This window comes from Malus sylvestris, chromosome 7 (assembly GCF_916048215.2).
Source record: "Malus sylvestris chromosome 7, drMalSylv7.2, whole genome shotgun sequence".
In the NCBI taxonomy this organism is placed as follows: Eukaryota; Viridiplantae; Streptophyta; class Magnoliopsida; order Rosales; family Rosaceae; genus Malus; species Malus sylvestris.
The window spans coordinates 32,620,779-32,638,222 of record NC_062266.1 but is presented as its reverse complement, the minus strand read 5'-3'; the positions used below and the strand labels follow the sequence as shown (position 1 = coordinate 32,638,222).

Sequence of the window (17,444 nt, the reverse complement as noted above, 5' to 3'; positions counted from 1 at the left end):
GGATAGATTAGGCCTCCCTGGTTTATCACCTCATCAAAAGGTTACTATTGCACTCCGAATGTTGGCCTATGCCTCCCCAGTTGATGCAAAAATATATGATGGGCCATATTTGCCCTTAGATCCAAAAAAACTGGTAATATCTCTTTAAATGAGTAGATGAGGCATCATAGAATGATACGTTCACGTGCCATAAACAAGTACCTACAACATAATCTTGTTTCATATCTTTAGGCGAAAAGAACAATGGAGTAGGTGTTTAAGTTTTATGTTGTTAAATGTTTTGTTTAATGTTGGTTAAGTTTGAATAACTCCACCCAAGTAGTATTAGGGTGGAGATTGTGTCGTTTTTCATCTTGAAGAACAACTCTTGTGGTTCTAGGGATTCGATGGAGTGGTGCATTCGTAGAACTCATAGTAATTTTTGGACGTATGAGTCCAAACACCTTCACTTGTTTGAGAACTACCCTTGACACTATCTTCTGAGACCCATCTATAAGCCCTGCAAAGAGCTTTATCTTCTTTTCAGGTCCAAGCCCTTCCTTTCACTGCAGATGTGGCCATTTGAAAATTATTGAAAAAATTAAAGGAAAGATTATTGGAAGAGGTAAAGAGAACATAATGTGAAGAATTGAAATAAAATGAGGTAAGATAGTATGAAATAGTGAAAAGTATGTGAGAAATGATGTAGGAATGACTTAGGTATTTATAGGAAAAAAATTAATTTTTTTTTTTAAATTCGCCCAAAAAAAAAAATTCAAATTCCAACAGTAACTTGACGGCACTGTGACATTAGCTAGCTGTTGCTAGTTGGCGTCATGTTGACGCCAAGTAGCCGTTGGCATTCAAATGGGCTGAGCTGTAAGACTGGCAAAATGTCAAGCTTGACATTTTGGCGTTGGAGGGGAGGGCTGGCCTGCTTTGGGGGTTTTGGCCTGGTGGGGCCCATAAGCTCTTTGGTCTAGCCTTCGGTTGGAGACGGTTTTCGTGTCATTCCAAGCTATTTTTAGCCCTATTACCCTTTGGCCGGATTGGTAGGAGATGGCCTTAACTTTCAACATTCAAATTAACAAGAAAATCGATGAGATGGTGTTCGAGTTTATGGGATGTTTGATTTCGTATATCCCGAGAGAGTGTAATGGTGTGGCTCATTGCCTCGCCAAGTCTACTTTATGTAGTCATGAGTCACGAGTATGGTTCAAAGAACCTCCTGACTTTATTCAAATTGCTCTCAGTCAAGATTTAAACACTTGATGAGACTATTAATAAAAGCTATCGTATCATTTCACCAAAAAAAAAAACAAAAAATAAAAACCATAATTAAAACTAGCAGCAACATTAAACATCCAAAATCCAAAATATAACCATTAGCATAAAAAAAAAAAAGTTTCTTCCAACAATGCCATAATACTTCTGTATGCTAAATATCGATAATAATTAACAAAACGCAACCAGACCGAGCTGAGGCTACCCTTTTTCCTGCAGGTCCACAGAGTCAATACCCGAACCAACGAACTCTTTGTTCTTCCAAGTTCAAAACCACACCAGAAAACCATTTAAGCAATCTACCACACAGAAATTCTCCAAAAGCGGTTCGTTCTTGACTCAAAACCCCTGTTCGCGACACGTCTCAATCTCGAGTTCCTTCACTGTGTATCATCCTAATCTTCTATGGTTTCCCATCTATCATATATTTTCTCCCAAAACGCATAAAGCAAAAACAAAAGCTAAGCAGGTATGCATGCATGGGCATGGTCTTCAAAACATTACGGTGCTAGAAGAGCCGATTTTATTTTCTGAATGGTGCAAGATATTAGTGTGCTAACTGTCTCAACCGACTCCATGTTGATTTTGGCTGTAGGAAGGCTGCTAACCAGAATTTGGAATGCAACAGTCAGCAAGCATCCGCCACCGCCACCATAGCCATTGCCTTCAGATTTGACCACTCCGTAGCCAGGCGGGCCACCAGGAAGGATTGCAAACCCTGATGGCAGAAGAGCTACATAGGCAGAATCTCCACCGCGCATCACGACATTTATTGATTCTGTGTCAACCGGTGCATACACTACAAGTGAGCCTGTAGGGTCAGTCCACGTCTCTTGCAATATCAGCACGTTACTGTTGTTGGCATCTGGCGCCTGAAATCAGGAAAAATAACACAAACAAAATAAGACAACTGGTGTATATGGGAAGTAGAAAGAGTAGAAAAGTAATGAGAAGCCACTCACGTTAGCACGAAGAAGAGAAACACTATTGGCACCTCCTTGGGCCTTGCCAATTTGGACAATGCTTTGCATTGGAACACCGCTGGACAGAATGTCCCAGTCCTTCCTAAACTGTTCATCCCGCAAAAACTCAAACACCCTATGCCTTGATACCGGAACCCAAACAGTTGTTGTGACACTCAACACAATCCCTGGTGGCTCGCCGGGGTCATTCATACTCTTCCGGGCCATAACCCTCACATCTTCACTAACATTTTCAAAGCAAAGTTTGTCCCACTTGCGCACAGACGAGGCAGAAATCCCAGCACAGAAGTTATCCACCATACGCTGTGCAAGCTTTAGCATGCTTTTCTTACCGCTGACCTCTATCCCTGTGGAACACACGTATTTGTCAGAATACAGAATATGAAACATCGCGTATTTGTTAGAGAGATGTAATAGAAGGGAGTGGAGTGACCTGAGAGATCTTCATTGGAGTTGGCTGACGAAATGAGGAATGCCAGGCTCTCACATTGCCTTTGCAGAGTGGCAAGCCATCTCTGTGCACCAAAGCCCATACCCGAACGCAGTGATTCCCGGAAGAGGTGGTGGACAATATTCTCATCATATTCAGTGTGCTCAATCCATGTTACCTACACAAATAAAATGAAGAAAGCCAATAATATTTTCAAAGATAGCTCTTTTAATACCGAAAATTCAGTTTGTATCTTTCAATTTTGGTCAAGAAACTCGATTCATACGTAGAAGATAGCATTTCATAATTAGAAAAGGCAAAAAGTACATCCAAAACTAAGCTTTAACCGCTCCCTATTTTATGATCAATCAGGCCATGCAGCCACCATATGAATTTACCAAAGTGACCCTTTTCGGCTTTCATGCTTAGCTAAGAAAAAAGTGCCCCATTTTGCCAAGTTCAAATGCAAACATGTCATGTGTATGTATGTGTGTGTCTGTGAGTAAGAGAGAGGGAGAGAGAGAGAGAGAGAGAGAGAGAGAGAGAGAGAGAGAGAGAGAGAGAGAGAGAGAGAGAGAGAAAGAGAGAGAGAGAGAGAGAGAGAGAGAGAGAGAGAGAACGATCGGAGAAAGACAATGAGGGTCGAGATAATATCACCTAGAGATAAGTTGACATGAATCGATACGGATTATAAACTAAATGTGCAGCAAACAAGTTTGAGGAAAACATAAAGCATAAAAAGTCAAAACTGCGGCTTGTGGAGAAGCGAACAATGTAGTAAAATAGTGCACAGAAAATCAGACTGCATGGAATTCAATATATAACACTATAAAACTGGATCCAGGTCATTCAGTCTCGTGGACGATAAAGAAAACACTAAAGACGGAAAGAGAGAGAGGAATAGAAGCATCAAATACTTAGTTTATGTTACAAAGATTGAAATTTCCAAGGGTTTTACGTCCACCTGCACATAAGGGTTTATGGATATATTATATTTTAGACGCGGAAACAGATACGATGGTTTTCTCTAGTATTAAACTGGGAGCATTCTTGATTTTCTCATCTCTCAGAGCAGCAGTAGGGTAATTAAATACAGACAATGAGCAACCCTGGCTTCGAAATTCGAAGACTATATATTAAGTACAAGGAAGAAGCATCTTCTTCAGTAAAATACTAATAAAGGGTACCGGTTTCCAAGTTAAGTCCTACGTGCATTACAATAAGAGCAATCTCATCAAAGAGAAAGCAGTTTTGTTGGGTGATATCGAAAGCGTAAATTCTTGGAAGCACAAGTCTATGTCTGGGAATTTTACTGCCCATAATTTCACCTTGTTGCGTTCTCAACAAACTCGAATTATGTAACTCAACAACCACAGTTATATCGTAGAAGGAAAATATACACAGCAAAGGCCAGCTCAATAATCTTGGTTCATAAATAACCATAAGATTGCATGGAAAGTTAAATGTAACAAATAAAGAAATGACATCGACTATAATTTACCTTGGAGCAATTGTTAGGCATATCTTGTACAATGCATCCGGAAGGAAGCCTCCGGCAGTCCACAAACGGGTTTGTGTTGGGACCTTCTTGATTGATGTCAATGGAAACATCAACCACAGCCCATACACCCTCTGCATGTTGCTTGCAAAAACGGAGGAACTTCAGCGGACGGACAGGGACTAAAGGGGATAGCATTTGAAGCTCAGCATACATCTACAGAACAAAATCCTCATGAGTTCCACATTTGCATCATAAGGTGGATAAGAGTGAAGAGCAAAGAGACACATACCAGTTGAAGAGCACCATTTCTGGTCCCATCCATGCCGTTGGATATCATATCAATGGTGGAGGCTCGAGCGACCAAACACTGAAACATTTCTGCCCATCGATTCTATTCAAAGAAAATATAATGGTTAACTTGAATTTCAAACACTTAGCTTAAAAAGTTATTCTATTTGTAGGATTATAGTCAAAATTAATCAAGGGACCAAATATATCATCTCAATCTACAAACTCCAATGTTCAAATATCAACGACATCAATATTTATCAATCCTCATGCTAACAGGTAAGTCAAGACAAATAATCAAAAGCTTCTTGAAACAAAGAGTAGGATAGCATACCGCATCCATCAATATCTCAACGAGAGCCAAGCTGTTTACTATTACGACACAAGTGTCCCTTGTGGCTTCAGTTACAAGGCTGCTAGGCTTCATACCAATGCAAGAAAATGCCTGGTACTCCTCAATGTTCAATATATCTGTCCCATCTGAGCTTTTGATCCACAGGGGGCTATCCACCTGAACCATCTTCACCAATTCATCCATAGCTGCCAATGCAAGATCTATGTACATAGATCTCTCAAATGGTACCTCATTCCCCATCATGCCTGATGAGGTCTTAACGAGAGGGATCATAGGGGAAGAGCTTGAAACCCCATCTCCTAAATCAAGCCCCATTGGCAACCCAGCGCTTACAGCATTCATACCATCCATCCCATTCCTTCCAACCCCAAGTTCCAAACCAGAGGTTGCATTCGGAATAGAGCCAGGAATGCCCAAGGAGGAGATGGGCAACTTGTTCGCCAGAGCACATATCCGGTTCAGTTCTTCCTTCAATCGAGCATTCTCAATCCTAAGCTGGTGTTCATCAAACGATATTTGACCAGGAATGGCCGGACCACCACAATTGTTGCAAACTGGGTTTGAAATAGCATCCTTCATCACACCATTCTCAGCTATCAGCTTGTCATTCTCTTGCCTGAGAATTATATTCTCGTGGCGTTCGAGTTGTGTCTAATTCAAAATGACCAATTAACATTTCCATCATTCACAAAATCAACCACCAAATCTAACACATAACTAAATTAAATACCAACAAACAACAAAGTGACCAAGTAAGTAATGTGACAATACCTTCATATGAGTTCTTCTGTTTTGAAACCAGAACTTGACTTGCTTCGACTCTAAGCCGAGACGGCGGCCGAGCTCCGACCTTTGCTTCTCATCCGGATGAGGACACTCTTTGAAAAAACTACACAAAAACAAAACAACAGACAAACAAAACAGACCCCTTTTACAAATCAAGTCCCACAATCCCAAATAAAACACCAAAACAAGTACTTTTTGATAAAATTAAGAATTTGAGAGGGGAAAAAACGTACTTTTCAAGTTCTTGGATTTGGTCAGGAGTGTGCCTAAGGTACTTCTTCTTCCTCGGCCGTTGGTCGCCTCCGCCGCCGTCCTGATCATCCCCAGATGCGCCCTCAAAGTTATCACTCCCCGACTTGCTCTCGTACTCATCATCCCTCAGCCTTCCGATGATCCCGGGGTCGAAATTCTCGGCGAAACCAAGTTCACCGTGACCGTCCATCTTCTGCTGCACAAACCAAACACCAACAGGAACGGCATCAACAACAACAGAACAGACGCAAACAAAAACATCATCAATAACATCAAAAACCAAAAAAAGAAGAAGAAACAAACAATGGGGTTTTAAGACATGAATCAGGGGGAAAGGTGATGGATTTTTAAAGAGAGAAAGCAGCATACAATGGAGAGAGAGAGGGCAGAGGAGGAAGTCTGCCTGGGATTGGGGATTGGGGAAGAGAGAAAGTGTGCGTGTGCAATGGTGCCACTAGGCATGAAGGAAGGGGCATGTGGAGCAATTTCAGCCACAACTCTTCCTCTCCCACGTCCACTATTTCCACCCCCGCTGCTACTGATCAAACCTCCCAAACTCATTAAAATTTGTGGAAAAAACTGACTGAAAATATTGAAAATTTGAAACCCCTTAGACTCTACAGACCCTAAAGCTTCTCTGAATTTGTTGACTAGTTGACTCTTTCTCTCTCTCTCTCTCTCTAAGCTGGCTCTGCAGGTTATAGCCTAGAAAATAAGTAGTCACTATCACTTTCACAAGGGTATGCTGCTAATGGGTTTTTTATTCTAAATCATTGACCTTTCACCCAAGAAATTGCCAGATTGAGCTAAAGACTGAAAAAGTAAGAATTGCATTCCAAGTAGAAACAGAAGAAAAAGCTGTTTCCTTTGTCAACGCCCATGCATGACTCTCTCTCTCTCTAGAAATCTCCCTTGTCTCTCTCTCTCTCTAGAAAATCTGTTTCCAGACAAAGGAAGGAAAGAGCAACAGGACAAGAAAAGTTAGAAAACCCCTTTATTTTCTGATTCCCAGTTCAGACATACACAATCCCCTTTCCTCTCCCATCACTTCCGTTCCTCCCAAAACTATGAGAACAAACCCTAATTGTTTGGCAGGATTGAAATACCTAAATTTTATTTTTTTTAAAAGAAAGGGAAACTGAACTCCCAAAGGGTCTCCAAAATTTTGGCCGAAGGAAAAGGAGAAGACAAACAAGCACAAAATGTTGAAGGGGAGAAAGAAAAACGCTTATCTTATTCACACTATAATACTTACGACTTTTGGATTACATCATTAACCAAATCCAAGCAAACAAATAGACTCTGTGGACCTCCCTCTCTCTCCTCCCTCCCTCTCTCTCTCTCTCCCCACCCCCCTCAAATAGACTCGGTGGACCTCCCCTCTCTCCTCCCTCCCCTCACTCTCCCTCTCTCTCTCTCTCTACAATTTACAAAGTTACAGATAGATGGTTGGATGGCATGCAACCAACCCAGTACGGCGAAAAGGTTTACCTTTTAATTTTGACAGTGAGCAAAGTACTAAAAGCCTCCCTCCGTCTATGTCACACAGAGTTAACCAGATGTTTAAATGGATTTTCACAACACCCCCACTGTCTCTCTCTCTCTCTCTCCCTCTCTTATGGGATCTGTGGAAGAGAAAGGGACAGGCAAATACTACAAAAAGAGTCAAAACCAATCAAAATCATATAAATTTCAGAGTGAAAAAATCATGTCTTTTTTTCACAAGTAAAACAGATAATAGCTTTTAGCAAAAATGATTTTTAAAATTTGGAATGACTCCTAACTTGGATCTTCACACTGAAAATTGATAGAAGTAATATCCGGAATTTGTCAATCTCAATTATTTGGATCATTTCGTGAAAATCTTCGTTAAATGAAAAACAAGATGGAGGGGTTGTTAGACAACCTTCAATTTAACAGAAATTCTCACGTAATAACAAAAATGACCGACGATAGACAAACTCATAGACTACTTCTATCGATTTTCAATGTAAAAAACTAAAATGAAGAGTTACATCATTTCAAAGAACATTTTTCCAAAGAAGCCACAGATAATTGACCACAAACAACAAAAACCGATCAACCAAAAATAATTAATGGCATTAAACAATGGGAGTTGAAGATTTGCAGCTGACTTACAAGTCTCTTTCTTTACCCCAGAGAGGAAAAATTAAAATCCAAAAGAGTCAATGGACCCTTTTTTTTTTGTTAAATAAATTTTGTTTGTCCTTCTTCTTCCTTCTCTCTCTAACTCTACGCCTTGATTGAATCAAAATTTGGCATAAATTTTGCACCCTCCCTTCCCTCTCACCATCTCTCCTCCTCCATGCACACCAAATTTTCTCACTCTAAAACTTTCTCTCTCTAACTCTCACTAAACGCATCTTATTATATAGAGGAGTGAGAGAGAGACAGAGAGGAGAGAAATAGAAAAGGAAGGGGCGTAGAGGGCCCACAGGGTTCGTGAAATCCGCCCAAATCTGCTTTCTCGCGCGTGCGGTGCTCTCATTTTTGTGTACTTGCCTTTCGCGGGGTTTTGATTCGGTGTGTAAGCCACATCGTTGTTGATGAGCTTTCTGAGGGCGTTATAGTCATTTGAGAAAATTCCTTAAATCTAAACGCCCACCTAGACCGCAGGGTTTGGTGTACTTTGGTTGCTGTATGACATCACTGTTTTTTATTAAAGAAAACTAATGAAAATAATTTGAAAATTTTGAGTTTTAATGATAAGGTCAAAATGAAGAGTAAAGTGAATAGAACCAGGATTGACTTTTTAGTGTAAAAATGTGGTTTTTCGTTAGAGTGAACAGTACCGTGTGTTTTTCGTTAAAGTTCCCTTTTTATTATCGAATATAGCTTCTTCATTTACAAAAATACCCTTCATTTTTTTTTTTCAAATATTACAATGTGCATGCATTGTCCAAATCCATTCAATTTCTTTTACAAAATTACAATTAGTTATGATTTCCATTAGAATTATTTTTATAAATTCAAAAATAATATGTACATTAGAATTTGTTAAAGTTTGAAAAAAACTATGAACTTGAATTTTTTTAGCAAATACATTGAACTTTCTCTTATCTTTATATTTTCTCAGATATGAATGGATGCGGTCATAATAAGATATGGAATTTTATTAAAAGGCCGTTACATGAATGGATGCGGTCATAATAAGATGTAGAATTTTATTAAAAGGCCGTTACGTAAATAAAATCACACAATTGTTTTATTTTTAATTGGTTTCTATTTTACGATAATATATTCACATGCGTATCTAATTGACTTCATTTTCCATTTTTGTACCTTAATTCTTATCCTACTGCACGTGCATCGCAGGTGCATGTCCGTTTCGAAATTCTATAAATATGTCATCCATATCTATAACTTTGACCGCATAAGTTTTTTCTTTCACGCAAAGTTATTGAATATCATTACCGCGCCATTTATAATTTTGATAAATCCTTTTTTGCTATTCAGTATAAAAAATAATCTTAACTCTATGAGTACTTTACAAGTGGCCTCATTGTTACAAGTTAACTTAGAGTAAAGTTGTCACTTAGTACTTCGCTCTAGTAATATTCTTCTTCGCTTGTAAATAAGAGATCTTATGTTTGATTCTTGCCAAAGGCGAATTTGAACCACATTATTGTTAGCCCATTGTAAGGCTTAGCCTAAACCTCTAACCCTTTAGTGTAGATAATATAGTTTGTTAAAATAAAAATAATAAAAACTTAGAGTAATGCTATGTAGACCAATTTTTTAGACTAAACTTGCAAATCAGGTGATGTGTCCCTAATAAAAAAATAAGCATGCTAATCAAAACTTAAGTAATAATCAAATTATCAAGAACCATGTCACATGTTTTACAAAATTTAGTCTAAATAGTTGGTCGTGAACTTATTGTTGTTCATACCAACTCTAACTCAATGGCTCCATTATTGATGGCGTAAACCTAAGTTCAACACTCAATGTAATTAACCTAACAAATAAAAACTACAAGTATTTATATTTATCACAATTGACTATAATAAATATGAGGAGTTTCTCCTTTATGTTTGCCAATAATGTTTGGAAATATCAACCTTAATCTTCTCTATTATAGCTTAATTTTTACCTAATATTATTATCAACTCATGCATTCACAGTTTTTCAAAAATATTACATGCATACCAACGTATACAAAATAAAGTTATCGAGGGTTGATGAATTGACGGTAATTAGCATGCCCTTTGTCTATATGGAGTGTTCTTTTTACAAAATGGATTATCCGGTGGTTTTATCACGACAATTCATTTTTTTGGAGTCATAAAGACTCACTGAGGCGTATTAACATTTCATGTGATTTACCAGCGCCAAAAATTAAACTCAGAACGTGCCGTGTGGAATACGAGCTTAAAAGTCCCAACTACTGAACCACCATGTAGTGGTTTATGGAGTGTTGAATATACATTAAAACAACTTATAAATATAGTAATGTTACGATGATTAAGTTTAGTGCATGAGTGCATGGTTTCCACGTAGTGGCCAACTTTGGTATATTATGATTCATGGGTGTCATAAATTATTTTATCGTGTGTTTATATATATCTCTGAATTAATGATTTTGTAGTATCATTATATTGGTGCAAAATAAATAGAAATTCTTTCATCTTTTTCCCAACTTGAAGCTGAATACTAATATAAAGCTTCGTAATTATTCTTTAAAAATGTACAATGTTTACTGGTGTGAAAAAGAACTCGAACACGAGATCGGATTTTCAATATTTTCTTCTAAATTTGTTTTAAAGATTCACAAATCGCAGCATTGGCCGTAATTGGGTTTATTTTGTGATGTTAAAAACTCGTAAGAACTGTTTTTACATAATTTTAATTATTCAACTAAGTTTTGTTTTGTTTTGTTTTTTTAAATCAAAGATTTTTTTTTGTTTTATCAAAGATTAAACTAAGTTATAAAAATATGAATTCATCACATTGGAAGGAAATTAAACATAAAATCTCGTACGCAGGCTTCATATTTTTTTTTTTTGAACAAACAATATCATTTACACTAAGGGGGAGGGGGATCAGCTTGACCTCATAATGGGCCAGTAATAATGTAGTTCAATCAGTCTTTGGCGAGAATATAACCTAAAAAGCTCTCTCTTACAAATGAAGAAGAATACCACTAGACTGTAGTACTAAGTGATTTCCCATATTTGTACCGGTTTAGTTTTTATTTAAGATTAAACTACACAAATACAGATTACCATAATCGAGTAAGATTTGATAAGCTGATTTATTTCAAATATACGCTTATGTTTTTCTCTATTTAAATTGAATATAACAATTTATTTTCCTCCGTTGGGTTCACATTTTACACAATTCGAACTTCTGACCATAAAGCCCAGCCCACTGTTCCAAAGTTGGCACCACAAGTGTTTCTTCTTTAACGGAAGAAATTCGCAGGCCCATAAAATTCTTAGCTTTTGAAAATAATCACGTGGTCCCACTCACAGTGATCCATATTTTTTTGAGAATTTTAACGTAAAACTCCTGATACTGTTCATTTTAATGAAAAATCATATTTTTACACTAAAAAATCAATCATGGTACTATTCACTTTACCTTTTATTTTGTACTTATCGTTAAAACTTAAAGTTTTCAAGCTATTTTTTTTTAGTTTTCCTTATTTTTTATTGGTCAAAAGTCAAACAAAAATGTTATTCTTATCATCTAGTTGCACTATCTTTCTAATACTGTTGACCCTAGAAATTACAAAGCCTACGTGGCGCGCAGGCCGAATATATTCTAAGCTAACTACGTCCTTCGGTGATTGCGGGGCGTGCCAACTCGTCGGCCGAGGCTCGGCCGAGGAGTAAATTTGATGATGCTGCGTTGGGTCGCGCTACTGACTTCTGCGTCTTGCGATTGCGGCCGAGAAAGGAACGCGTCTCGGCCTCTTGAGTTCTCGAGCCTGAAGACAAGGCTGCTATTTCTTACAAAGTTCACGAACCGAATTCGGCTTACAATGTGCCGAATGTAATAACTGTAACACCTCACCTCGCCGAGAAGGCTAATGAGATGACCTCGACCAACAAAGATTCGAAAACCCTTCTCGACCGAGACTTGGATAGGCAGTCGACCGTTCTCGCCGCAGTGCTGTTGATGCCAACGGAAGATACTGCGAGACCGACCGACTCTACGGTGACAGAGCTATCTATGCCGACTTAAGATATCACCGGTTGCTTCCACAGTGCTGTTGATGCCAACGGAAGATGTGTCAGCGAAAAAGGAAAAGAAAAAGATCTCAAGTTGTGAGAGTTTGCGCAGGGCAATTTTGTATTGATTTTTGTGGGGCTCTCAAATGTTGCTCAGCATCTTGTATTTATAGGGACGAGTTAGCTTGCCACGGCCTGAATGATAAGCAGAGGATTTCAATTGCACCTAAAGACTTGTAATGGAATATTCTGAGAAATAAAACGATCACCACATAAGGACTCTGCATGCTAATCCTGTTTTATTCCCACTTTGACTTTAACTTTATCCCATCACTGAATTTGTTGGATAATCACACACGGCTCTTTTCACATCCAAAACAATCACCTTGTTTTTCTCAATGCCTATACGCCCCACACGTTGCAGACACCTATCCAACTAACTACTGGAACTTATCCCACTTGCAAGTCACCTATGCATGCATAAAGACCATGCATCTAACAACTCTAATCAAACCCCATGCTGATATATCCAGCCGCAACCATGCATGAAGGCTATATGACAAGATGGAATCCACCTACAATTTTGTTGGATAAAAATCTATTTGTTGATGTATTTAAATTCCAAGATAACTATTCTGATTGATAATATCTAGATATCGTTAATCAGAATAATTATCGTAAAAAAAACATCTTTATCCTAGGAACGATCCACATATTTCGTCCATCTAACGCCGAACTGATTTTGTAAAATTGGGTCCAAACATTGCCCCCCAATTTCCTTGAACTTCGGCTCGTAAGCCGAATGGTTAAGGAAATTAATTGTTCGTAACCAACAACATGTCGTCGTATTGCCGAAAAAGAAACTTTGTTTCTCGGCAATAACATGTCTAATCTACCAACATTGTGATCTTCATCAGCTGCCACAATTTTATACAAGGCTCGGCAACTTTGCCAGAAAAACCTTGTAATTACTTCGACCATCCAACTTATACGGTCGAAAGGCTCAAAACTTGCAAATGGGGCCGAGAAAAACTAAGCCGAGAAGAACCATTCTTTACGTTGAGTGCATCCTGAAGCAAGGTAACGTTATATATATAACTTGACGAGTTGGCCGAGCTTGGTAGAACGAGACTTTATTCCTCGGCCAAGTTGGCCGAGCTTGGTAGAGCGAGACTTTGTTCCTCGGTCGAGTAAATAATAATACCCTTGTTCTGCCAATCCTGCCAATCCTTGTAGTCGTTCTTGGCTGCTACAATTCTATAAGGCTCGACAACTTTGGCAGCTAAACCCTGGAATCCCTTCGACCATTTATCTTATTTGGTCAAAGCCTAAAAACACATGAGGCTTAGAAAAACCTGATTCTTGGTAGCTCAACCGAATGAAAAGACAACCACCCTCGGCGACTCCAACACCGAGGAGACATTCGGCGACAGTAGCTGGAGTCTCTCGCCCACTTCTCATGGTGCTCAGGGGATATAAATCATATAATGGGAACACCACCATCCATGATGAACGCTAAGATTGTCACCGATGCCGCCGAACTCGCGATATAGCCCAGACAAACCCAGAAAAGAATCGACACCGCCGAGCTCGAGTTGTAGGCCGAGGTGTGCTACCATTAAGGGCATCTGATATCCTCTCTAAACCGTCTGGCTGTTTTGAACTGGAAATTGGCATGCCTGCCAGGTTACAATTTTGTAAAACTAAAAGACTATTTCGAATGGGTTGGTACTGCTTGACTCGGCTCATAATGCGACCAAGTTCGGAAATAGATTCATGCACCGAGTAACTGACTGGGTGTCTTAAGCAGATTTTCTAGCAACAAATCGGATTCGAAGAGACCAGGAGACTCGGTTGTCCTCTCAGTGCGGTGCTGTGTATTTTTTATACACCAAGCACATCACACATTTTTTCTCCGTATTGCAGCTTAGGATAATTCCAGAAATTTCGACTATGATTACCTATTCGAACTGCCGATTGTCACGATGAGACCTTCTTCATCGCCGAGCTCGGCTAACTATGTGTTTAAACTCGGTAACGAATTAACGCCGCCAAGTCCGCTGCTGTTATTAAGAAAAACTGACCGAGAGGTGAAGCGAAACTGCTAAACCATTTAGCCGAGGAAAAATGGCATCACCGTCACCGAATAGAAATCATTTGGAGGAAAACTGCTCTGGCTTTCTCACTTCTAATAAATTCCGCAGCTTCTGGAATTTTAACTCTTGGACTTGGTCACATATTCTTGGGAAAATACAAATGCTTAAAGTCCAAGACCAAAAAGGATTAGCATGCTTCCACCCAATTGCGTGATTGTAATTTGACTTGGTTAATGCAGACCATCAAAACTCCCCCGAATAAAGATTCCAAATAATTGGCATGCCTCTAGCACCGCACCCTTGCTGCATGCTTTATAGCGTATTTGTATACAAATATTCCAACCACTGATTGGGTTCCGTGCTGAATATTCAACAATAAGAACATGGAGAAGCAATAGCCTTGGCATCAATAAGAATGTTAGCAAACAACACGCTAAAAACACTTTTTCACGGAGAGACTAAAAAAATTTAAATTAAACCGCCGATTATATATGTTGCCCCCATATTTTCTTATGCATCGGCCTGAAAGGCCGAATGGTTAAGAAAATAATTTAGTCAATATATATATATATTCTAGCAAACAAAAATAAAAGTGGCCGAACCATAATCAGGAGGAGGCCAACGATGTTTTATTCCGAGCCGAGATCGTTTAATACCAATATAGCCAATCAAAATGTGCACTGGGCCAGAAAAATGATCTCCAAATATTTTTGACTTGGTGAAATATTTTTCATTTTCGGCCGCCGAATGTGTTGAACAATTATTATGCCCCCCAGGCATAATTTCGTCTTTTAATTCAAATAACTTAACCGAATGAGATTTCTCCATATCGGCTTTATCGCCAATAATCATATCAATTGGCGTGGTTTTTCCGGCTCGGCCTATGTCTCGGCCTTGTTCGTCGTTGGAGCACTTTTCTGTCGAATCATTTTCTGAGTCGATTTTTGGCTTGGAAACTTCAACTTTTTCTTCTTGGCCCACCACACTTTGAGTCTCGACCGAAAAAATAGGTGGCCTAAGTATTTCTTCGGCCGCCTTAACAATTTTTTGAGGCTGAATTTTGATTACGGCCGGAGCGAAAAATTGCCCCCCGGCCTGTGGACCTAACCATTTTTCAAATGGAATTGATCTGTAATCAGAAACGTAAGGAAAACGTTCTTCATCTAGCCATGCATTAAATCGAGCCCTGTCTTCATTTATCCATTGCCCTTGCAGGGTAACAGGAGCTTTTATTTTCAACACGCAAGCGAATGACTTTTGCATCTCTCTATGGCCACGAAGAACTTTTTCTGCTTCCAAAGATTTTTTACATTCCTCATTATGTTTTTTCAATTCTTCCAGGAGCTCGTACAATCGGCTACGTTGAGCCAGATTGGAATCTTGATATATCATATGAACTTCGTAGTATTAGCACTGGGTCCCACTGGGCGTGCCAAAATGTTGACCCTAGAAATTACAAAGCCTACGTGGCGCGCATGCCGAATATATTCTAAGCTAACTACGTCCTTCGGTGATTGCGGGGCGTGCCAACTCGTCGGCCGAGGCTCGGCCGAGGAGTAAATTTGATGATGCTGCGTTGGGTCGCGCTACTGACTTCTGCGTCTTGCGATTGCGGCCGAGAAAGGAACGCGTCTCGGCCTCTTGAGTTCTCGAGCCTGAAGACAAGGCTGCTATTTCTTACAAAGTTCACGAACCGAATTCGGCTTACAATGTGCCGAATGTAATAACTGTAACACCTCACCTCGCCGAGAAGGCTAATGAGATGACCTCGACCAACAAAGATTCGAAAACCCTTCTCGACCGAGACTTGGATAGGCAGTCGACCGTTCTCGCCGCAGTGCTGTTGATGCCAACGGAAGATACTGCGAGACCGACCGACTCTACGGTGACAGAGCTATCTATGCCGACTTAAGATATCACCGGTTGCTTCCACAGTGCTGTTGATGCCAACGGAAGATGTGTCAGCGAAAAAGGAAAAGAAAAAGATCTCAAGTTGTGAGAGTTTGCGCAGGGCAATTTTGTATTGATTTTTGTGGGGCTCTCAAATGTTGCTCAGCATCTTGTATTTATAGGGACGAGTTAGCTTGCCACGGCCTGAATGATAAGCAGAGGATTTCAATTGCACCTAAAGACTTGTAATGGAATATTCTGAGAAATAAAACGATCACCACATAAGGACTCTGCATGCTAATCCTGTTTTATTCCCACTTTGACTTTAACTTTATCCCATCACTGAATTTGTTGGATAATCACACACGGCTCTTTTCACATCCAAAACAATCACCTTGTTTTTCTCAATGCCTATACGCCCCACACGTTGCAGACACCTATCCAACTAACTACTGGAACTTATCCCACTTGCAAGTCACCTATGCATGCATAAAGACCATGCATCTAACAACTCTAATCAAACCCCATGCTGATATATCCAGCCGCAACCATGCATGAAGGCTATATGACAAGATGGAATCCACCTACAATTTTGTTGGATAAAAATCTATTTGTTGATGTATTTAAATTCCAAGATAACTATTCTGATTGATAATATCTAGATATCGTTAATCAGAATAATTATCGTAAAAAAAACATCTTTATCCTAGGAACGATCCACATATTTCGTCCATCTAACGCCGAACTGATTTTGTAAAATTGGGTCCAAACAAATACAGATGGGATCCACATGCGTTGGCGGCCCTATCTCTATTAGGAAGATGATACAATTAGGCGGTAAGTGTAGCATTACTCAAAGCCAAAACCCTTTGTCATATCTGAACCAAAAAATTTATAATGACTAATGCTATAGAGATCATCTATTTAATTATATTTTGTTCTATATGACATGATTTTTTTATTAACATATTATTTTCTATGGGTGACATATTACATGATTTACAAATTTGGTCTAAAAGGTTAGTTTACCTAGCATTACTCTTTCATAAAATATTTGCTTATACTATTTTAAGGTATTAATATCTATGACTCGTTTGGAAGTGTTTTCAAAATAATTGAAAACAATTTTGATGAGTGTTTTTTGAATCAATCATTAGTAAAAATGTAAGTCAATTCTGAAAAAAAAAAAACGCTTAAGTATTTTATGCAAGAAGCACTAATTATGTATTTCTTTTATATTTATATATATGTTCGTGTATATGTCCATGCAAGCAGAATGAACTGAGATATCTACATTCGGTTATATGTTAATTCATGATGGTGGGTATTGGGTAAGAATTAGTTGAAAACGTACGTTTGCATGTGCATTTTATTGATCGATTTGGTTGGTTGTTGAGAAAAAT

The 17,444-nt window shown here is 38.9% G+C and overlaps 1 protein-coding gene across 3 annotated transcripts; it reads right to left on the bottom strand.

Moving 5' to 3' along the window:
- Nucleotides 1–1,335: 1,335 nt before the first annotated feature.
- Nucleotides 1,336–7,202, bottom strand: LOC126628993 (homeobox-leucine zipper protein ANTHOCYANINLESS 2-like). Of its 3 annotated transcripts, none has more exons than XM_050298880.1 (9): nt 7,114–7,202; nt 5,840–6,054; nt 5,592–5,709; nt 4,800–5,471; nt 4,467–4,568; nt 4,178–4,390; nt 2,680–2,854; nt 2,226–2,593; nt 1,336–2,135 (listed from the first exon to the last, which is right to left on the bottom strand). In XM_050298880.1, exons 2-9 carry the CDS (start codon nt 6,046–6,048, stop codon nt 1,764–1,766), a joined length of 2,229 nt encoding a protein of 742 aa, XP_050154837.1. In that variant the 5' UTR covers nt 6,049–6,054; nt 7,114–7,202; the 3' UTR covers nt 1,336–1,763. The 3 variants fall into 3 exon arrangements, with proteins under 3 accessions (XP_050154837.1, XP_050154836.1, XP_050154838.1); XM_050298879.1 differs by lacking the exon at nt 7,114–7,202 and adding an exon at nt 6,228–6,958; XM_050298881.1 differs by lacking the exon at nt 7,114–7,202 and adding an exon at nt 6,162–6,180.
- Between the last annotated feature and the right edge of the window lie 10,242 nt (nt 7,203–17,444).